The following is a 24,416-nucleotide window of genomic DNA, read 5'->3' on the forward strand; positions in this document are numbered from 1 at the left end:
AATCCAATATAAATTCAAATATTCCGTTTAAAGGATTACAAAGGATTTTTCCCACTGAACCCCAAATAAATTATAGTTTTGGGTGTATTTCAATAAACGTGTGTATATTTAATGTGTTTCACAAGTTATACATATGTATATTAAAAAGATGCCACCACCTATATAAAAAGGTTCTTGTAACAAAAAAAGTATCAGATTTAACTATCTTTCCTGGTCTATCTATAACTGTTTATGTTGTTACTCTTGGTGTGTATGGTGTTGCCCTCGGTGAGGTCATTGTGGGAGGTTTCAGTCCGGAATTATTCTGTCCTTGTCGTGTCAGCTAGCTAATTCCCCATGTAACGTTGTAAAGGGTGCACATCGATACCCAGTACTCGGCACCGAAGTACGGATGCAACACCTTTATACCCACCCTATAAAACTACCCCCATTTGAATGCATGTTACAAGCCTCATTCACACTTGTTGCTGGAACGAGTGTGCAGTAGCTTCAGCAACTGCATGCACACAAAAAAAAAAAGGAAACAAAAAAAAAGGAAATTAAATTTTAATAAAAGAAGACTTAAACCACATATGCATATGCACCTTCAAATCCTCCAAGTACCACTAGTGCCAGCTTTGAAGAAAGCAAAGAAATTATCGCAAAAAAAGGATAATAAAGTATTTTGACAATTCTCTTTGGCAATACAATATATCTGTATAAACAAAAGCTTGACATCTTCAAATCACTTTTCAACCATAAAAAAAAAAAACAATCCAGTTCGAAGCAAAAAAAAAAAGGTAATCGAATTCAAACAAAATCATGTGAACGATATTGAGGGTTGTGTGTAACTCGTCACCCCCTAATGTATTCTGTGTTAGGAAGATACTTTGCTTCTACAACAAAAAAAATCGTTGTCATATCTTTCCTTCTACGAAACCGCAAAAAGATCTATCGGTATGTATATACATATAATAAAGAAACCACAGCAGCTAAAGTTAATGCAAATTCCTGACCTAGGCTAAGGTATTATGTACATAGGCATATATATAGGTCAATGCTTGCATACGTACACCTATATGTAAAAAGACGGATATGATAGTTTTTTTTTCTTTGTTTTTTTTTTTTCTTCGTTTTCTCACTCACCTGATCTCAGCACATCAGCATTGTAGGCGCCTTCAAGCTGTGGGGGACCTGCGAGGGAGGAAAATTTTACATACATATGTCTCTTATCACTCGTACAAATACCATCCGTTCACTGCCTAAGTAAGGTTCAATGGAATTTTGCAACCGGCTCCACTCGCGGTAGCGGGCATCGTGTGGGTCACAAAATTACGCGGCCGAAAAAAAACACAAAAGGAAAAGAAAAAAATCACACAAAAAGTATGTGAGTGCAATAAAAACTTGCTTACAGAAAAAAAAGTAGCTGGCATACAAAAGTGTGTGGAGGCAAAATTGTTAGACCACCGCAAAGAAAAAAACGAAAGAAATTTGTGTGTAAAGGAAAAAAATGACAAAGAAAAAATATCAAAAAAAAAATTTTAAAGCCCGAAGGCTAACTTAGAAGCCAACAAAATGTGCTTACGTGTAACCAAAAAAACCAAAAAAAAAACGAGAAGTGTGCAAGCTACATGGTCCTAGCAAAAACACAAGCGAAATCCTTATAGAAATAACGGAAATAGTGATGTTTAAAAAAATTTTTGAAGTTAACCAATAGTTATAATTAAAATAAAAAAAAATGGTTATATGCGGCAAACAATAAAAAAAATGTGTTCCCTCGGCCCTCGTTGGAATTTGGTGGTGGTGACGTTGCTGGTGCTGCTGGTGGCGATGCTGTCACTGCTGCTCACGTTGCCTGGCTTCCTCTGTCGAACATTGGCGTTGGCGTGGGCGCTGCTCTCGCTCAGTTAATGTCGCTTGCAGGCCACGATCACTTCCTAGCCTGGAAGTTTCTCTCTCTTTCTCTCTTTTTCCCTGATCTCTATGACATTCCCCGGCAATCTAGTGCGCTACATATGTCGTTGGAACAAATGTGTTTCCAAATTTCCAATCACTCCCTTTAAATAATGCTTGTAAATGCGGGTAAGTATATTCCTTAGCCCCTTCCCAGGTCCTGCCCCAAAATCTATAAAAGAAACACAAAAAAACGAAAAATTGTCTACAGGCTGAATATCATGTCTCGTTGTTTCCTTTATTGCTTCCTGCACCCATGTATGTATGCCCAGCCATACCCTATCTTTCCAATCACAATTGGCACATAATGCAGTAAGATGGACATACATACATACATATATGCATGCAATAAAGCAACCCAAAGAAAAAGTTCTTTCTTTCTGTTTTCACCTACTAATCTCATTTCAACTTCAAATTTTTTTCCAAATCAATTATCTTTTGTCCCTTTAACTAATTTCAAGTTAATTTTATAGCGTTTTCTTTTCTGTAAAAAAATGTTGCCCTCATGTTGCCCTCTTAAAGTCTACCTTTTGATCTAGCCACCTGCCGCGATGCAAAAATGGTTCTTCTTCGTAGTCAATGGACCCCTTTTCTTATTCGGTGGAAAATATTTTTTGAAAAGAACAAACAAGCTCACAGGGGTGCTGGGGAAAACCAACAGGGGCGACACCATTTCCAGAAAAGAAAACTCCATTAATTTACTTCGGCTTTTTACTTTAACTTAAATTAACTTCTGCTACTCAAAAATTCAAACTCAAAACAAATTCAGATTAACAAAAATTGTTTTCTGTTTAATTTTTTTTTTCTCGGGTTTATTTAATTTTTTTTTCTTTCATTTTACCCCAATTTTATTTCAACTAATTTCTAATTTCCAAAAATTAAATTTTTTTTTCTACCTATTTATTTTTCTATTCATTTAATTTTTTTTTTACTAAATTTTAGACTGCATTTTAAAGAGATTTTTTTTTTTTCTTCCACTTATGTTTAATGCAAACAAAATCTTTAAATTAGGTTTAAGTTGAAGAAAAATTTGCTAAATTTTAATTTATGTCAACTGAGGGAATAAGTTATATAATTTTACCGTGGCGAAAAATAATATCGCTAAAGTTCAACTATCTGCAAAAAAATTCTTTTGCGTCATTTGAGATCAAGGTCTATTTAAATGATTTTTTCATTTATTGCCAAAGGGAAACTTCGCTCAACTTACGAGTACAAGAAGGGTACATAAAATCGAAAGATGATGGGCTTTTAAATTTTTTCAAACTTTAATTTTAAAAGTGAATGTTTTTCTCAAATGAAAATGAAACAGTTATCAAATTTAAATTTTTAGGAAAAATCACAAAAGGGGTTTTTTCTTTTAAGGAATTTAGTTAAATAAACAGTACATTAGTACTTACCGGTGGCAGGATGTCCAACGGACTTTGCTTCTCGTTGTTATACTTTACAATTGTGCAGATTGTACGGAATTGAAACCGTTTGGCGAAAATTACGGGATTTTGTTTTTTGTTTTATTAAAAAATGAAGTTTTTTTTTTTTTTTTCACTTGACCGGCACTATACTTTGCTTTAACTTTTCCGCGGCACGCCAACGCACTTTAAATCCAACTTTTGCAATGATTTTCTGAGCTTCAGCTCGATCGTGCGCATACCCCGATTCGTGTATAAACGGAATTTCCTACCACTTTCACTCAATTCACACCCACGCATGTGCAGTTGCATTTCGTTTTTTTGCGCATGCACACATTCATACCTGTACATGTAGGCCTCCTTCCACTAATGTTGCGCAACGCGCGCAGATACCTGGTTGAGATACATTTTGTCGATAAGGGTGTAACGCAAGAACAAGTACGGTTGCCGGTGACATATGTATCTATGTATCTTGAGGCTAGCGTAACACTTGGATAGTGCAGGCCTATGGCTAAGTCATAACTGCGAATGTTTGTATGCTGCTTAGGTTTAACAGAGTTGCGACTATTTTCTGCTAATTACAACAAAGTAGTCTACAAGTGGCTAACAGGGGGTCCCTGACCGGATATCTTTCCCAGACCATGCATATATCAGCTTCAGCATCCTCCTGAGGAGGGTAGAGATAGGGCAACGAACTGGACCAAAATTTCCCGTTCATAAAGGGTTAGAAGGTAACGAAAATGCCGATGAGTTGGCAAAGGAGGATGCAACACTCGCTGAAAGGACAATACACGTCCCAATCCGTTTGGGAGAAATTAAAAGAGGACAGGAACTGCATATGATTCAACAAGCAGGAAAGGCGTGGACAAAATCGCGGCGCTGCAAAAGATCATGTGCAAAGCCTCCGATATTAAACTCACAAAGTGGCTCATATCTCGGAAGAGAGGCTCACGATGGGCATACTAACTGGATACTACCTTCTGGCGTCACTGGCTTATAAGTTAGGTCTCGTCAGTAACAGCAGGCGTAAAAAGTGCGGGTTGCAGAATGAAACGGTTGAGCACGTTCTGTGTTTGTGTCATGCGATCGCCAGGTCAGTGCTTCAGTTGTTAGGGGGCGGCAGAGTTTCCAGATCTCGAGGCAGCTGTAGAGCCATGTCCTAGACAACTTCTAGTATTTGCTAATAGGACGAAGTTATTCTGAGCCATAAGTCCTGGTACCTGACTGTTGCTCTTCCGTTTGGTCGTCAAACAAACTCCGGTAACGATATGAACACATTCAGTGTATGTGAGGTCTTTATTGACCGGCAGTTCACCCTTAAATTTGTTTATACTAAAAGCTCGCTGCAGGCTTTTAGTATTGTCTTCGTCATGCTAAGAAACACTTCATTTCACTTTACTCTGGATTAGGTAAATTGTTATTATCTTTCAGAACAGTTCGAAAATTCACTTCCATTCACTAAACCATTTTTGGGTTTCAACTATTTTTTTTTTGTGAACCCTCCCTTCCATTGATTATGTATGTAATTGAAAATATTGTGGCTACTTACAAGCAATCTTTACTCGTCATCTTTGATCCATCGGAACAGAAACTGAATTTACCCTGTAATGAATTTTAGAAAAGAAAAGAAAGTTTGCGTTAAAACTCCAATATACATTTGTTAATCTAGGTCTACTAGCTGTGCTTAAATGTAATGGTGCTTCGCGTTTAAAAATTTCAACCTAAGTTTTAAGTCGGTCAACGTTGTGGGCAATTTTCGAACTTTCCTGTACTTAATCTAAATCTTTTGATTTTCTACAGCTTTTTTTTAAATTTTTGTTCATTTTAAATGTTGAACTTAACTCTTAACACTTGTAGGAAATTCAAAGCCAAAAAGAGTAAAAATTTAAACTTGTGGACACTAACTGCTGAAAGTCTTTGTTTTACTATACAGATCTCCCCTGATAGAGCAAAATAATGTATTTTTATTTACACATAATGTAATTTTTTATTAGCACTGGGGGAAATCCGAAGTCCATATTTCCCTCAAATATCCAGTTGTTAATGAATACACTAGTCAGCAAGAGAAATTACTTTGAAGTCTAACTATTTAATTTCGATGTATTATGGCCCCCTAAGTACAAAAACACCCAAAATTTAAAATTCTATGGATACGATTTTTTTTTTCTTTTTCTAAAATCCCGAATTTCACAGAGGTCTTTCCATTTATTTTATCATATCTTGGAAATTACTTATCTAAATTCGTCGAGAGAAACACCAGTGGATTCACCGAAAAAATTCCTTCAAGTTTCGATAAGACATTTTTTTATATGATCGACGGTTGTGGAGTTTTCACATAAAAATGTAAAAAAAAAATTTTTTTTGCAAAATCGAAAATTTTTTTATTTTTCAAAAATTCATAAAATATCGAAGGTTTTAAAAACTTTCCATTTTTATTTCACGGTCTCAAAACCGTAAACATTATAAATAATTGAAACCTTATTTCGTGACAATACATGGATAAATGTTGGTTTTATTGACAATAAAGTGAAAATACCCAATTTAGCGAAAATTTTTCATATGAAACCTATTATTGTTTTTGACAAACAAATTATTTAGGTATGAAATTTTGCGCAACTTTGTCTTTTTAAAGCTTACTACGGGCATTGCCAGAAATGAGAAAACTTCATAATGACACTCAAGAAATTTTCCCCGTCAATTTTTCTTAAGGCAAAACGCAGATCATAAGAAAAAATGCCTCATACTGTATGGAAAATTTAAGTTGCCTACGCGAGTTTTCATACGAAAGAAGTATGGTCATATATATTTATTATCAAATATATAAAAGTTTTTCCTTGATGCATTTCTTGCGATGTTCTTAATGCTTAAATCATAAAAACAAAAAAATCAAATTATCACTCCGTCATAGAAACTGTTATACCTACCTACTGAACATCCCAGCCTGCACAGGCCATTTCCCATAGCATATGAAGTTTTTTTGAAAACTCTTTTTTTTCAAACCCTTTCGCAGGTAGTGGGTAAAAAATTTGCAGACTCATTAGATGCCTGCCCTGTATGGTATATTGTCGCCGATTGTGACAAACTTAACGAAAACAAGTAACGAAGGCTAAGTTCGGGTGTAACCGAACATTACATACTCAGTTGAAAGCTGTGGAGACAAAGTAAGGGAAAATCACCATGTTGTAAAAAGAACCTAGGGTAACCCTGGAATGTGTTTGTATGACATGTGTATCAAATGGAAGGTATTAAAGAGTATTTTAAGAGGAAGTGGGCCATAGTTCTATAGATGGACGCCATTTAGGGATATCGCCATATAGGTGGACCAGGCCTGACTCTAGAATTTGTTTGTACGATATGGGTATCAAATGAAATGTGTTAATGATAATTTTAAAAGGGAGCTGGCCTAAGTTCTATAGGTGGACGCCTCTTCGAGATATCGCCATAAAGGTGGATCAGGGGTCACTCTAGAATGCGTTTGTACAATATGGGTATCAAATGAAAGGTGTTAATGAGTATTTTAAAAAGGAGTGGGCCTTAGTTCTATATGTGGACGCCTTTTCGAGATATCGCCATAAAGGTGGACCAGGGGTGACCCTAGAATTTATTTTGTACGATATGGGTATCAAATGAAAGGTATTAATGAGTATTTTAAAAGCGCGTGGGCCTAAGTTCTATAGATGGACGCATTTCGAGATATCGCCATAAAGGTGGACCAGGGGTGACTCTAGAATTTGTTTGTACGATATAAGTATCAAATAAAAGGTGTTAATGAGTATTTTGAAATGGAGTGGACCTTAGTTCTATAGGTGGACGCCTTTTCGGAATATCGTTATAAAAGTGGACCAGGGTTGACTCTAGAATGCGTTTGTACTATATGGGTATCAAATGAAAGGTGTTAATGATTATTTTAAAAGGGCGTGGGCCTTAGTTCTATAGGTGGACGCCTTTTCGAAATATCGCCATAAAGGTGGACCAGGGGTGACGCTAGAATTTGTTTGTCCGATATGGGTATCAAATGAAAGGTGTTAATGAGTATTTTAAAAGGGCGTGGGCCTTAGTTCTATAGGTGGACGCCTTTTCGAAATATCGCCATAAAGGTGGACCAGGGGTGACTCTAGAATTTGTTTGTACGATATGGGTATCAAATGAAAGGTGTTAATGAGTATTTTAAAAAGGAGTGGGCCTTAGTTCTATATGTGGATGCCTTTTCGAGATATCGCCATAAACGTGGACCAGGGGTGACTCTAGAATGTGTTTGTACGATACGGGTATCAAATTAAAGGTATTAATGAGGGTTTTAAAAGGAAGTGGCATATGTGAAGGCATTTTCGAGATATCGACCAAAATGTGGACCAGGGTGATCCAGAACATCATCTGTCGGGTACCGCTAATTTATTTATATATGTAATACCACGAACAGTATTCCTTCCAAGATTCCTAGGGCTTTCGATTTCGCCCTTCAAAACTTTTTCATTTTCTTCTACTTAATATGGTAGGTGTCACACCCATTTTACCAAGTTTTTTTCTAAAGTTATATTTTGCGTCAATAGACCAATACAATTACCATGTTTCATACCTTTTTTCGTATTTGGTATATATTTATGGCATTTTTTTTTATTTTTCGTAATTTTCGATATCGAAAAAGTGGGCGTGGTCATAGTCGGATTTCGGCCATTTTTTACACCAATACAAAGTGAGTTCAGATAAGTACGTGAACTGAGTTTAGTAAAGATATATCGATTTTTGCTCAAGTTATCGTGTTAACGGCCGAGCGGAAGGACAGACGGCCGACTGTGTATAAAAACTGGGCGTGGCTTCAACCGATTTCGCCCTTTTTCACAGAAAACAGTTATGGTCCTAGAATCTAAGCCTCTACCAAATTTCACAAGGATTGGTAAATTTTTGTTCGACTTATGGCATTAAAAGTATCCTAGACAAATTAAATGAAAAAGGGCGGAGCCACGCCCATTTTTAAATTTTCTTTTATTTTTGAATTTTGTTGCACCATATCATTACTGGAGTTGAATGTTGACATAATTTACTTATATACTGTAAAGATATTAACTTTTCTTTTAAAATTTGAATTAAAAAAAATTTTTTTTTAAAAAGTGGGCGTGGTCGTTCTCCGATTTTGCTACTTTTTATTGAGCAGATATATAGTAATAAGATTAACGTTCCTGATAAATTTCATCATGATATCTTCAACGACTGCCAAATTGCAGCTTGCAAAATTTCTAAATTACCTTCTTTTAAAAGTGGGCGGTGCCACGCCCATTGTCCAAAATTTTACTAGTTTTCTGTTCTGCGTCATAAGTTCAACTCACCTACCAAGTTTCATCGCTTAATCCATATTTGGTAATGAATTATCGCACTTTTTCGATTTTTCGAAATCTTCGTTATCGAAAAAGTGGGCGTGGTTATTGTCCGAAATCGTTCATTTTAAATAGCGATCTGAGATGAGTGCCCAGGAACCTTCATACCAAATTTCATCAAGATACCTCAAAATTTACTCAAGTTATCGTGTTAACGGGCAGACGGACGGACGGACGGACGGACATGGCTCAATCGAATTTTTTTTCGATACTGATGATTTTGATATATGGAAGTCTATATCTATCTCGATTCCTTTATACCTGTACAACCAACCGTTATCCAATCAAAGTTAATATACTCTGTGAGCTCTGCTCAACTGAGTATAAAAAGATACATACTTTTGAAAATCGAAGTGGCCTGCGACTATTTAAAGTAATTCATTTAGTTCATTAAATGTTATTTACTAGCATTTCTGATCGCGAAAAGTCAAGTTGTCAACAACAGAAAAAACTATTAATTGGTTAGTGAATTAAAAAAAAAATGAATAATAACAGCAGAAAATTTGTCTGCAAAAATTACCCGAATATATTTTCTTATGTATTTGGTTTTTACACTACAGCAAAAGGGCGGAGAAATTTCACTATTTACCTAAAAAAATTTATATAAGGATTATTTTAAAATACATGTTGAGAACTTGAGCCAATATTTGACGCCAAATTCAATTTGTGATAGCTGTATATATATTTTAAAGAAATGGAAATCCTACCCTCAGTAAGTAACAATTACATTTATTAAATAAAAATATTTATGATACTCATTTTTCACATAGAAAACCTGCAAATTGAAAAACCTATGATGTGGAGAGAAATATGTGATCATGATGCTAACTGTTACTTTTGTTTAAGTAAAAAAAAAAGGATTTGGAAAACAAATGATTTGGTCTTATCCCACGATTTCAGCTGGTGGTTTTACTCTTCCCGTGCTAGATTCAGATGGATTTCAATGTCCTGAAAATCAACATAATTACAAAATTACAGTAGACAAGCATAAAGTAGAAACTATTTTTAAATATTTCAAGTACTAAATTTTGTAGAATTTAGTAAAAAATTATTAAGTAGAGTAAACCATGCTATTAGTCAACAAAAACCACAAAAGTCAGTCTCAAAATCTCAAATCTCTCACGTTCGTACCTCAACTCTCCGAGCGTCTTGCAAAATCGGATTGTTACAATAAGGAAAAAATAAAAATTGCCCATAGACCGACTAACACTTAAAATTATTTATTTAATAATACAAAGTCAAAAATACGACAAAACGAAAAAAGCAATGTTGTGTACCAAATTCCGTGTAAAGGAAATGACAGAGAGCCGTGTAAGAGTGTCTATGTAGGTACAACAAAATTAAAATTAAAATCCAGACTTTCACAACATAAGTCGGATTTCAAATATTGTCATACAACTAATAACCCAAAAACAGCACTAATGACCCACTGTTCAGCTAGTGGGCATTCGCCTAATTTCGATGACGCGAAAATTCTCCAACAAGAACAAAATTACAATAAGAGATTTACATTGGAGATGTTACATATAGTAAACACACCGTCGGATATACGACTGAACTTTAAGAGTGAGAGCTCCGACTGCGCGCATATATATAAGCACTTATTAACTAATAAACAGTACCAAACTCCGCGTCACACAGGGCAGACGTGAAAATTAATGTATGTGGAAAAATAATGTATTTTTATTATTATTTTTTAATTAATTAATTTTTTATTATTTTCTTATGTTTGAAGTTTGTTAATTTGTGTTTTATTTATGTTTTTGTCAACATTTTTACCCTGAAGACGGTTACCGTGGAGTAACCGAAATATATTGGTTAAAAGAAAAACACTTGTGTTTTATTTTTTACGAAAATTGACCTAAAGCCAGCCTAACAACAAGGTTTTGTAGAATTTCTTTAATAAAGGTATCTTAAATATCTAAATAAACAAAAATATTAAAAATACGTAATTTCCCTTCATTCACTTAATTGTTAATAATATTACCGTTTATCCATGGATTTTCATGAAATAAAGCTTGCCTTATTTGGAATGTTCACAGTTTTACGATCATCTAATAAAAGTAGTAAGTTTTTGTCTCTCTCGATTTTTTACGAATTAAAGAAGAAAAAAAAAATGGAAATTTTTAATACAAAAAATCGATTTTTTTAAAATGCGATGCAAATAACTCTGAAACAAATAAGTACTTAAAAAAATGATATTTAAACAATTTAAAGTAATTTCATTTGCTATTATATCCTGTTTTCTCCAACAAAATCGGACAACCCGTTCCAGAGTTGTGATAAAATCAATGAATCTCCCATTTCAAAAAGGAAAATTTTAGAAAACAAAAACAAAAAACAAAAACGTATCCATAGAATTTTAAATTTCGACCATTTTTATAATTAGGGGACTATAGCAAATAAAAAAAAAATAGTGGTGATCCAGGGTAATGCAAAAAGTTTAATTTTGTAGAGCAGTGTTATTCGAATACGACCCATACTGCAAGAAAATAGCTGTCAAATATATTTACGAATATATGTTTATATACTTGAGAACAGAACATACGAAGGAGACGGTCAGTCGTCGTAAGAGCAGCGTTGCCAAAATGTTGCCGCTGAATGAGTTTGGCAGCTCCCGAAATGAATCTATGCGACGAGCTATATAGAAGTTGTCTTAAACTTTTGCCCCTATTACGGTTTATAACTCAACTCTGGTTTGGTTGAAATTTCGCAATTTGGTATTACAGATTACAACTCAACCTGTCAAAAAAAATGTCGGTTGAGTTGTCTAGTCTAACAACTTTTTGTGGCATTACCGTTTACAACCTTGTGTTGGTGTAGTTGTCAAAGACGCCAAAATCTTACAACTGATTACTAGCAGTTGTCTCATACAATTTTGCATTTGTTTTGAAAAAAGGTAACGTTTTACAAGACGATTCACCGCCTAATTTTTAACAAAAATTTTCAAAGTTGGTATCAAAAGACACGTTTCGACCTCCGATTTTAGAACCCGAAAACAAAAATTAAAAATTTAATTTCTGTCATATCATTTCGGTTCAAATTTTCATGTGGTTGGTGTATTTTGCCAGATTTTTTTTTACACTCTAATGCAGAAAGGCGTTGGATGCAACCAGGGTTATTTTTACAAATCGCGGCCGAAGGCCGCCAACGCAGAAAGATGTTCTGTGCCAAAAAACAATGGATCGGACCTCATATTTCAGACCCTCTCGGGGCAATTTTGTAAATATTTTTCGACAGAAATAAAATTTTTAGTTTCCGCTTTCGAATCCTAAAAACGGAGATCGAAACACGTCTTTTGATACCACCTTTGATAAGAATTAGATGGTGTACGGTCTCATAAAACGTTACCGAAAAAAAAAAAAAAAAAATTGAGAGCCGGTAGTTTAACCTTTTTTAATCAAACAATAATCAACAATCTTGTACACATTTATAGAAAAAACAACGTTTAAACGAAGGATTACATTGAATAACTTTTTGACTTTATGGAGCGACATTCCGAAGTTGGACGAGGCTGGCCGCAGTTCGGATGCAGGCAAAATAGGTGAAATTATGCGAACGTGAGTCCCATCGATACTACCTACAACTCCTGGGAATCCTGTTTTAGAGTAAAATACAATTTTTGCTTTTTGGGTTTTAATCCACTCCGCGCAAATATGCTCCCCAATAATATCTAAAACCAGTCCAACACCAAACTCATTTCCACATTTTTGATAGGTGCCATCAGCAAGAGTGTTGCGCATAATTTTAAAATAGGGGTAAAGCCTTCCCTTGAACGCGTTTGCGGAAATGGTCCTTAATTGTGTTTAGTAATGCAAAATAACTTCATTTGAAGCTCATCATTTGCTACTTAAACATTTTCTTACTTGGTGCTTGGTAGTTCCAATGGATTGGAATGATCACGCGAATGTTTTCCGTATTCGCGACATGTCAGTCACCAACATTTTCGCCATTATAAAATAGATTTCATATAATATCCGTTTTGCTTTTAATAACAAAATCACTTTTGCAAATGCTTAAATTTCCGCCACTTTTCATCACTTTCTGAAGTTGGCAACTCAAATCAATTCGTAATTCGTAATACCAAACAGGAGTTGAGTTGTCTTAAAGTTGAGTTGTTTTAATTACAACCCAACAAAGTTGAGTTGAGGGGCATTTCTTCTTCTATTCTAATTTTAGCATTTTTTTCAATCAAGAAAAAATATAGATATCATAACAATAATGATGAAAATTATTTTCAAGGCCTTGATTTTAAAATGTTTTTGTTTTTGTAAAGAAGTTGATTATTATACCCAGCTGTATTATAACTTTGATTGGATAACGATTGGTTGTGCAGGTATAAAGACTTCCATATATCAAAATCATCAGTATCGAAAAAAATTTGAGCCATGTCCGTCCGTCTGTCCATCCGTCCGTCTGTTCGTCTGCCCGTTAACACGATAACTTGAGTAAATATTGAGATATCTTCACCAAATTTAGTACACGAGCTATCTGGGCCCTTAATAGATTAGTATTGAAAATGAGCGAAATCGGATGATAACCACGCCCACTTTTTATATATATAACATTTTGGAAAACACAAAAAACGTGATTATTTAGTAAATAATACACCTAGATGTAGAAATTTGACGTGTGGACTGATATTGAGACTCTTGATAAAAATTTGAAAAAAAAATTTTAAATGGGTGTGGCACCGCCCACTTGTCATAAAATCATTTTTACAAATGTTATTAATCATAAATCAAAAATCGTTAAACCCATCGTAACAAAATTCGGCAGAGAGGTTGACTTTATTATAAGGAATGCTTTGAAGAAAAATTACCGAAATCGGTTAAGAACCGGTTAAGATTTTTAAAAGAGACTTGGACGAATAAAATAAGCTTTATCTTTGCAAAAAAAGAGCTTTATTACATTGGTATTTCATTTCCCAAGTGGATTTATAACAATAAATTGGAAAAACTTCAAATTTTAAAAAATGAAAAATTAACGCATCATAATAAAATTGAGTACACAAATTTTCCCTATACCAGGAAATATTTATAGAAAAAATGGACGATTTCGGTTAAAGACCACGCCCACTTTTATATAAAAGATTTTTACAAGGGTCGTAGACGGAAATAATAAGCTATATCTTAGAAAAAAGAGCTTTGTATGAATAGAATTTTACTTTCTAAATTGAATTATAACATTAAATTGGAAAACACTAAAATTTTTGATCATTTTGATAAAATTTAGTAGCCTTGAATGTTGCAACTAATTTGATTAGTTGAGCTGTAAGGCCGCGGTTAATGAATAAAACTTCCTTTTGGTTTTTTTTATATTCATAAATTTTAATTTTGGTCGATATTTCGACTTCAATCTGAAGTCATCATCCGGGACATATGGACAAACCAAAAGGAAGTTTTATTCATTAACCGCGGCCTTTCAGCTCAACCAATCTAATTAACTAAAATTTTTGGGAATGGGTGTCGCACCGCCCCTTTTTTGTCGAAGCAATTTTCAATGTTTCGGGAGACATAACTCGAAGAAAAATTTACATATCGTTACAAAATTGGGTACAGATATTTTCCTTATAGCAGGAAATATTTCTAGTAGAAATGGATAAGATTGGCTAAGGACCACGCCCACTTTTATATAAATGACTTTAAAAAGGGTCGTAGGCAAAAAGAATAAGTTAAATCTTAGCGACAAATTGTTTTGTACCAATCGTATTTTGTGCCATTACAACAAGAAATGGGAACAAATTCAAATCTTAAAAAATTGGCGTGGCACTGCCCCTTTCTTACAATGCATTTTCCAAAGTTTCTGGAGCCATAACTCGGCGAAAAATTTGGTGCACACGTATGTCTTTTAACCGGAAATATTTTCAGTAAAAATGGACTAAATCGGTTAAATCGCCTTCTTTTATATAGAAGATTTTTTAAAAGTGCGTAGATGCAGGTAATAACCCTGCAAAAACCGTTGGACGATGTGGTCCACTGGAGTACTTACCATTATTCTCCACTGTAATGCAGCAATGGACCAACTCATGTTTCAACACGAGCACATTGTAAGCCAATCATTGCTCGTTTTTAACGATTGTAATCACTACACGATGTTTATTGGACTGTGGGTACTCCATGGATTACTCTGATGTAATGCGGAGCTGGAGTATATGGTCCAGTCCTAGGACATCGCAATGTTAATTGGACCATATTTTTTGTATGAATTATGGTTAATTTTGGAGTACTCGGTTGGTCCATAGCGAGTACTCCATACATGCATGCATGGAGTACTCGCGATTTTTGCAGGGAAGCTATTTCTAGTTAGGTCAGGTTAGGTTGAACTGGCCGGTACATAAGGACCTCACATAGACTGATTGAGTCCGTAGTGTTACCAGAAGCTTTTTTAACGACCAAACTGAAAAACCCTAGGGCCGGACCATATACTCCAGCTCCGCATTACATCAGAGTAATCCATGGAGTACCCACAGTCCAATAAACATCGTGTAGTGATTACAATCGTCAAAAACGAGCAATGATCGGCTTACAACATGTTCGTGTAGAAACATGAGTTGGTCCATCGCTGCATTACAGTGGAGTAGAATGGTAAGTACTCCAGTGGACCACATGGTCCAACGATTTTTGCAGGGTAATAGCTGAAGTCCTAGCCTGGCAAGTGCAGGGCACGAGCACAGAACGTGCTCGATCGTTTCCTCCTCCAACCCGCACTTCCTACATCTGTTATCACTAAACAAGCCAAATTTAAAGGCATGCGACCCCAGGAGGCAGTGTCCCGTCAGAATACCTGTCCTGAGCTTACAGTCCTCCCTTTTTAACAATTTAACAACAATTTATTTAATAACACAGTGGCAGTACATATAAGAGAGTAGTCTTTTAAAAGTACATCAATCAAGTTAAATTAATTACCATAAAATGGCTAACATCGATTAGAACTATAATTAAATGATCTTATATCTAACAAGAAAAATTATGAACATACATTAATTAATAAATAAATAAAAAAAGTGTATAAGAAGAATAAATTAAAGAGATAGAGAGAACAGGATATAAAGGTTAGCTAAGGCAGACAGAATTGAAGTAGTTATAATCGCATTCGCTAACACGACTTAAAGTTATTGAGGATGGTTGCCTTGTAGTTACCTTGCAATGTATGGAGTACTCGCTATGGACCAACAAAGTGCTCCAAAATTAACCACAATTCATACAAAAAATATGGTCCAATTAACATTGCGATGTCCTAGGACTGGACCATATACTCCAGCTCCGCATTACATTAGAGTAATCCATGGAGTACCCACAGTCCAATAAACATCGTGTAATGATTACAATCGTTAAAAACGAGCAATGATCGGCTTACAATATGCTCCCCTGCAAAAATCGCGAGTACTCCATGCATGCATGTATGGAGTACTCGCTATGGACCAACCGAGTACTCCAAAATTAGCCACAATTCATACAAAAGATATGGTCCAATTAACATTGCAATGTCCTAGGACTGGACCATATACTCCAGCTTCGCATTACATCAAAGTAATCCATGGAGTACCCACAGTCCAATAAACATCGTGTAGTGCCCTGCAAAAATCGTTGGACCATGTGGTCCACTGGAGTACTTACCATTCTACTCCACTGTAATGCAGCGATGGACCAACTCATGTTTCCACACGAACCTGTTGTAAGCCGATCATTGCTCGTTTTTAACGATTGTAATCACTACACGATGTTTATTGGACTGTGGGTACTCCATGGATTACTCTGATGTAATGCGGACCTGGAGTATATGGTCCGGTCCTAGGACATCGCAATGTTAATTGGACCATATTTTTTGTATGAATTGTGGTTAATTTTGGAGCACCCGCTTGATCCATAGCGAGTACTCCATTCATGCATGCATGGAGTACTCGCGATTTTTGCAGGGTGATTACAATCGTTAAAAACGAGCAATGATCGGCTTACAATGTGTTCGTGTAGAAACAGGAGTTGGTCCATTGCTGCATTACAGTGGAGTATAATGGTAAGTACTCCAGTGGACCACATGATCCAACGATTTTTGCAGGGTCGTGTAGAAACATGAGTTGGTCCATTGCTGCATTACAGTGGAGTATAATGGTAAGTACTCCAGTGGACCACATGATCCAACAATTTTTGCTGGGTACTCCCATTCAGCATTTATGAAAAACAGTCTGGAAGATATCAAGTCGTTATATTTTGGTACATTCAGATTGTGAAGTCTTAGCGATTTCGTCGGATCTAACGTTTCGTACAGATACTTTGGGGATTTTCATATTAGTAATTTAAATATGTACATGCAGTTTCTGGCAGCTAGAAAATCAAGTATACTACAACCCAGAATCTCATTCCTCAAAAGGGATATATGATCAAACTTTTTCAGACCATAAACATAACGGGTAACGTTATTAAATAGGACATTGATTTTATGGGCAGAAGTTGAGTCAAGCTTGCTCTAGACAAGTTCGGCGTATGCTATATGAGGAATGATAAGCCGCATAACTAATTTACGCCTGGTTTCTAACGGTGTAAATGATGCAGACATTCTCAGTCTACGCAGAACGCAGATACATTACTTACAGCACTATTAATGTGATCGGAACAGGTCAACGTAGAGTTGATGACGAAACCTAAATTTCTAATTTGGTTGTGAACTGCAGAGCACTACTGCCAATAAACAATTCTTGAATATTTTTGACACTCACTGCACTATTACATATTAGCAACACAAACGACTTAGACGCATTTAGGCATAAACTGTTATCGCTTGCCCATTGCGATACAGCAGACAAATCACAATTTACCTTATAACATAAATCCTCAACAAGACCAATTCGGTTAGACAAATACACTTGAATGTCATCGGCATATGCAAGCATATTAACATATTTACACACTGAGAAAACATCATTGACAAATAGGCTGAACAAAAGAGGCCCTAGGACAGACCCCTGCGGAACACCAGCTGATACCGCCTTAGAAATTTGAATATGTGTTCCTTCCCTTTACCTTTTGTACTCTGCCACTAAGATAGCTCATCATAAGTTTTAGGGAGTTGTCCGAAAAAACAAAATAACTTTCAAGCTTCATATGTAAAATATTATGGTCAACCATATCAAATGCTTTAGAGAAGTCCAAAAGGCATACAAGCGTTAACGACCCATCATCAAACTTTACTCTTACATCGTCAAGGACTTTCATCATCGCAGTGGAACAACTGTGCTTTGGCTTAAAACCGGACTGTAGTGGGGATAATAAATTGTGTCGCTCAGTATATGATAAAATTTGTGCTGCCATCAAAGACTCACATACTTTCGCCAGTTCTGGTAATAAGCTGATCGGCCTATAGCTTCCAGGATTACTAGGCGTAATTTTCTTGGCCATTGGAAGTATTACTGCCTTCTTCCACTCAGCTGGAAAACATGATTTCGTAACGCAGTGGTTGATAATGTGGGTAATGGTTCCCAGGATGAATGGCAGCACGAGCTTAATGAATTTTAGAGAAATTCCATCGTCACCAACAGCATCGGATTTAATGTCCAAAAAGTGCTCTCATCACATCACCCTCACTTACTCCTGCAAATTGGAACTTGTTTTCAAATGCAAAATCACGGAATCTAGGAGTAATGGAGGTTTGGGGAGACCTTCAATTACTACTTCCAACCGTAAATACATTACTTAAAATCTCAGGGTCCATGTCACAATCTGGCTTTGAGCTACCATGTACTTTCAGGTTTTTTAGGTTCCGTGATAGATTTTTTGAAGGAAGCGACGGATCCAGTTTAGCACTACAATACCTTCTTTTTTCTTGCCTTATAAGAAATGTAGCTTTGTTTCTGGCAGCTTTATATTAGGACCAGGCATCATCTGTCATTCTCCTCCTCCACTTCCGGTATAATCTATTCCTCAAGTTGATAGATGAGAGCACTTTCGTATTAAACCAGGAACAAGATGGGTTGACTCTAGCCCTACGAAGAGGAACATATTTCTCATATAAATCAGTCAACTTTTCATTAAAATTTTTTAGCTTTCCATCTACAGAACTACAGAACCAGCTTTCATTCCAACATCCACAGTACAAAATATTAGGTCATGGTCAGAAACAATTTATCGGTTTGTTGAGCTTCTCTCAGCCTATGCTTTAATGAATCTTCTATAACCGTACAGTACATACGATTGAGAGCATCTGCATGTCTCATTTTAGATCCCGCTCGATGCTCCAATACATAATCGAAATCTTGTAAAAACAGTGCCCACCTTGAAACCCGAGGTTAGATAGGTTAGGTTGAACTGGCCAGTCAATGAGGACCTCACATAGACTGATTGAGTCCGTAGTGTTACCAGAAGTTTGTTTTAACGACCAAATTGAAAAACCCTATCAAAAACCAGGACCTATGTTATAAAATAACTCCGTCCTCTTGGCAAATACTAGAAGCTTCCTAGGACTTAAGCCACTTGCTGCTTCTAGATCTGACAGCTGTATCACTCCTAATAGCTGGAGTCTTAGCCTGGCAAGTGCAGGGCACGAGCACAGAACGTACTCGATCGTTTCCTCCTCCAACCCGCACTTCCTACATCTGCTATCACTGACCAAGCCTAGTTTAAAGGCATGTGACGCCAGAAGGCAATGTCCAGTCAGAATACCCGTCATGAGTCTACAGTACTCTCTTTTTAATGATAGGAGCAACTGTGTTAGTCTAAGGTCGAAAGACCTACACATAATCTTCGACACCTTACAGCCCCGCGCTTGAACCCACGCTTTTCCGCTTGGTCGCTCATGTGCACCTCTCGCCTTCGCTTAATCTCGCCTCTAATTGGGACGTCTATGGAGCAAACTTCAAGGGATGCGCCCTTTTTAGCTAGTTCATCCGCTTTTTCATATTCATCTATTCCCATATGCCCTGGGACCCAATATAGATGTATGCCTCTCCCTGTCTCGAATCTCTCCAGAGGGTGCTTACACTCTAACACGCATTTAGGTGCTGTGCTATGCGAGATTATTGCCTCAATTGTTGCTTGACTGTCAATATAAAAGCTAACACGGTACCAGCTTAAGCTATTCTCTTCCAGGGTTTCCTCTGCTTTGGTTACGGCTAATATTTCCGCTTGGAAAACGCTACAGTAATCCGGCAGCCTGTAGGATCTGCTTATTTCCGGTGTAATAAGTGCGAATCAAATTAAACCAAAATGGATTCGAAGAGCGCTTGAGTTCAGCGCAGAAATTAGATTGATTACTATATTGATGAAATTCATTCCTATTTATACAAAAGTTCTTAGCCTATACATATGTACATACTTAGATTAATATTTACATACTTGAGGTGCATGACTCAATAATGAGAAATGGTTTGTCAGCAAATTATTATATTGAGCTATATATTTTCAATATGATTCCCGCTTGAACGGTTTGGTATGACGCATCAATATATTGGGCGATTTGGCAAATGCGAATGAACTCATGGTGGTTATCTGGGTCAATTAGATAAGAACGTTTGAGGTGAATTCCACGCAATACTACACCATCGGCCTTTTAAGTGAGCGTATATAATTTTATGCTTAATTATAGATAGTTACTCTAATGCCACTGTGATAAGTGTGCCGTGTTGTTTCATTTTATGTTGAATGACCCAGTCGACTTGCTTGGTTGTACCAAAAAAATTTTTTTTTTGAATTCAGTTGTAATTATGTCATAGTGGTAACTTGATATTATGGTTTATGTGTTTTCTTTTTGTTTTTATTTGTTTGCATTTGCTTTACATACAGTGACCCTTATGTTTACTCTCGATTCATAATTTGCTGACTTTTGATATTATTTTTTTTATTTTCGTATATTTACTATGATTACTAATCTTTTGCACAGCCGATAATTAAGAGCGTCGACTCACTTAAAAATCGGCATGTGTTTACAAATTAACGTTTGTGAATTAATGGTAACTGGATACCAATCTGAATTGTTTGTTTTTGTTTTCTCATTTTTATTGACGAGTTTTTTGGAATGCTATTGTTGAAACTGTTTGTTTTTTTTTTTTTGGGTTTTTGATTATTTAAGTTACTAGGAGGTGTTTTATATTGTTTTTAGCCTATTGTTATGGACTATTATTTCCTTATTTTGTATATTGGTTAAAGTAGAAATATTTCCTATTACTATTTTCTAATCTGTTTTGAACTTAGAATAAAATATTTTTCTCTATTAATATAGCCTATTCTACCGGTGGCTAATGTAAAAATATTTCTCCTATTCTGTAAATTTATGACCTCTTGAATTGAGAGGTTTTCTTAAACGAGATCCAGGCGCCTAAATATTTATATTTATTTCTAATAACTAATAGTGATAAATTAGTAATTCATGTAATGTGGAATGATCTATATTTTTTTTTTTTTTGTTGTTTTCTTGATAAATTTTTTTTCATACGAGGTGTGAAATTTGTAATTTAATTGCATAGAAAATAGAGGAGTTGCTGACGGAAGAGTGGGGTAGCTATGTGTTGGTAGTAATTCTATTAATGGGTAAGTGGAAGGTACATTTTTCGTATCTTTGAATTTTCTTTTCATATTTTTAATATTTTTCCTATTTTCCTGCAATATTAAGCGATTTCTGCGGCGGCCACTAAGACAGAATTGTCGTGACTTTTATGAAGAACTAGCCTTTACCCGCGGCCCCGTCCGCAAGGGGAAATTTAAATATATGGGCTATTCGCGTTAGCCTGCTTATCAAGTTATCTGTTTAAAATTTTGTTTTCTGTCTAATGCATTTAATTTTTGTAATAGAGTAAAAAAAAAGAACTAAATGAGCTGATGACCTGATAGGATCCCAAATGATCCCGAAATTATCCAGAAAAAGCTACAGAATGACCCCACGCTATCGCGGACGGATCCCGAAAACCATCCAGAAATGCCCCGGAAGGGTCTCCAAAAGTTCCCGGAATAGTCCCAAAAAACCCGAAATGACAACGACACGATTCTAGACGTATCCAGAGAACCACACAGAAATGATCCCTGAAGGTGTTCCAAAATGATCCCAAAAAGGTTCCGAAATGACCCTGACGGGCTCCCGGGCGGATCTCAAAAACCATCCAGAAAATATCCAGGAAGGGTCCCTAAATTATCCCGACATACTCCAGAAAAAGTTCCGAAATGGCTCCGAGGGGATCCACGACGGACCGCGGAAACTATACAGAAATGATTCCGGAAGGATCCCAAAATGATCCCGAAATAGTCCGGAAATGACCCAGATGGGATCCCGCACAGATCCAGAAATGATCCCGGAAGGGTTCAAAACTATCTCGGAAAAGTAACGAAAAATCCCGAAATGGCTCCTACGGCATCCCGGACGGATCCAGAAATGATCTCGGAAGGGCCCCCAAATGATCCCAAAATGGTCCCGAAATGACCCTGATAGATCCGGCAAACCATCAAGAAATTATGCCGGAAGGGTCCCCAAATGATCCAAAAATAATACAGAAAAAGTCACGAAACGACCCCTAGAGGATCCCCAAATGATCCCGTATTAGTCGAGAAAAAGTCCCAAAATGACCCCGACGAGATGCCGGACGAATCCCAAAAACCATTCAGAAATGATGCCGGAAGGGACCCCAAATGATCCCGAAAAAGTCCCGCAATTATTCCGACGGGATCCCGAGCGGATCCCGACAACTATCCAGAAATGATGCCGAAAGGGTCCGCAAATGATCCCGTATTAGTCGAGGAAAAGCCCCGAAATGACCCCAACGGGATCCCGGACGAATCCCAAAAACTATCCAGAAGTGATGCCGGAAAGGTCCTCAAATGATCCCTTAATAGTCCCAAAATTACCCTGATGGGATCCCAGACGGATCTCGAAAACCATCCAGAAATGATGCCGAAAGGGTCCGAAAATGATCCCGTATTAGTCGAGAAAAAGTCCCGAAATGACCCCGACGGGACCCCGGACGGATCCCGAAAACCATCTAGAAATGATGCCGGAAGAGCCCCCAAATGATCCCGAAAAAGTCCCCAAATGACCCCGACGATATCCCGGACGGATCCCGAAAAACATCCAGAAATGATGCCGGAAGAGCCCCCAAATGATCCCGAAAAAGTCCCCAAATTACCCCGACGAGATCCCGGACGGATCCCGAAAACCATCCAGAAATGATGCCGAAAGAGTCCCAAAATGATCCCGTATTAGTCGCGAAAAAGTCCCGAAATGACCCCGACGGGATGCCGGACGAATCCCGAAGACCATCCAGAAATGATGCCTAAAGAGACCCAAAATAACCCCGAAAAAGTCCCGTAATGATCCCGGAAACCATCAAGAATGTATCTCTCGAAGGTACGCAAATGATCCCGAAAGTACCCCGACGGGATCCCGGACGGATCCCGAAAACCATACAGAAATGATGCCGGAAGGGTCCCCAAATGATCGCGAAATAGTCCCTAAATGATTCCGGAATAGTCCCGAAAATGTACCGAAATTATGTCGACGAGATCCCGTACGGATCCCGAAAACTATACAGAAATGATCCCCGAAGAGTCCCAAAATGATCCCGAAATTACCCCGGCGGGATCCCGGACCGATCCCGAAAACCATCCAGAAAGGATCCCTCAAGGGTCTCGATATGACTCTTACGGGATTACAAATAAGGTGAAGCTAATTATAAAACCATGTTAATAAGGCAGCAGGCGCATTGGAGCGAATGAAAAGTTACATAGAAACATACAGGTAAAGCTAATAAAAGCGTGCTAATAAAAACCATTGAAGGAGGGCGGATGGCGGGAGTAGAAGGAGAGGACCACTGATCGTTCCTCCAAAATTGTCTAGATCTCGTTCTGTATGTGCCAGATACGAAAAACTATTGATTTAGGAGAAAATTTATATTGAGTTATAACAATTTATAGATTTTACACCAGAGGGGAAGATAAAGGGGGGGGGGGGGGGGCGGAGGGTGTCACTGCTTACTTTGTAAGCCCTCGACTTATTTGACCCCTTGAGTCTGTGATATTAGTGAAGGCCAGTATACGTAAAGTTATAATGTGTAAAAATTATTAAAAGGTAATTGCTCGAAGGGGTCGTGGGACCCCCACCCCTCTTTCCATGTTCGAAAAAAATTTCGCTAGTAGACTACTGTCTGTGTCCCAAATTTCATCAAAATCCGTGTAGCCATTCTGGCGTGATTCAGTCGCAAACACGAAAAAATATAATAATTAAATTATAAGTGTTCCTAGGGGGCGGGGACCCCGCCCCTTTTGAAAAATATATAGCTAGTAGATCCTTCTAGACTATTGGCTATATGTGTGCAAAATTTCATCCAAATCGGTCCAGCCGTTCTTGCGTGATTGAGTCACAAAGACAAACGTCTGGACAAACATCCAAACATCCTAACTTTACCATTTATAATATAATACTAGCCTTTACCCGCGGCCCCGTCCGCAAGGAGAAAATAAAATATATGTGCTATTCACGTTAGCCTGCTTATCAAGTCATCTGTTTAAAAATTATTTTTGTCTAATATATTTTATTTTTATAATTTAGTAAAAAAAAGAACTAAATGAGAAGATAAGCTGAAAGGCACGCTTTCATGAATAGTACAATACAGTTTTCTCGAATTAAAAATATAAATTTTGTTTTTAAATTAAATTAACTGATATGAAAGGGGTGAAAGAATTACTACTCATAGAACAAAGGAGTGAAACTACAATTAGCTAAAACCAAAGAG

General features: G+C 36.8%; 1 protein-coding gene across 1 annotated transcript in view; it reads right to left on the reverse strand.

The window, feature by feature from the left end:
• Ca-alpha1D (Ca[2+]-channel protein alpha[[1]] subunit D) overlaps positions 1 to 24,416 on the reverse strand; it is a 6,221,746-nt gene that overhangs the window by 1,078,233 nt on the left and 5,119,097 nt on the right. The window contains exon 22 of the mRNA XM_067758067.1: positions 4,888 to 4,940. Within this exon, the coding sequence (XP_067614168.1) occupies positions 4,888 to 4,940 (53 nt within the window). The remainder of the gene's footprint in view (positions 1 to 4,887; positions 4,941 to 24,416) is intronic.

This window comes from Eurosta solidaginis, chromosome X (assembly GCF_040869045.1).
Source record: "Eurosta solidaginis isolate ZX-2024a chromosome X, ASM4086904v1, whole genome shotgun sequence".
Lineage (NCBI taxonomy): Eukaryota > Metazoa > Arthropoda > Insecta > Diptera > Tephritidae > Eurosta > Eurosta solidaginis.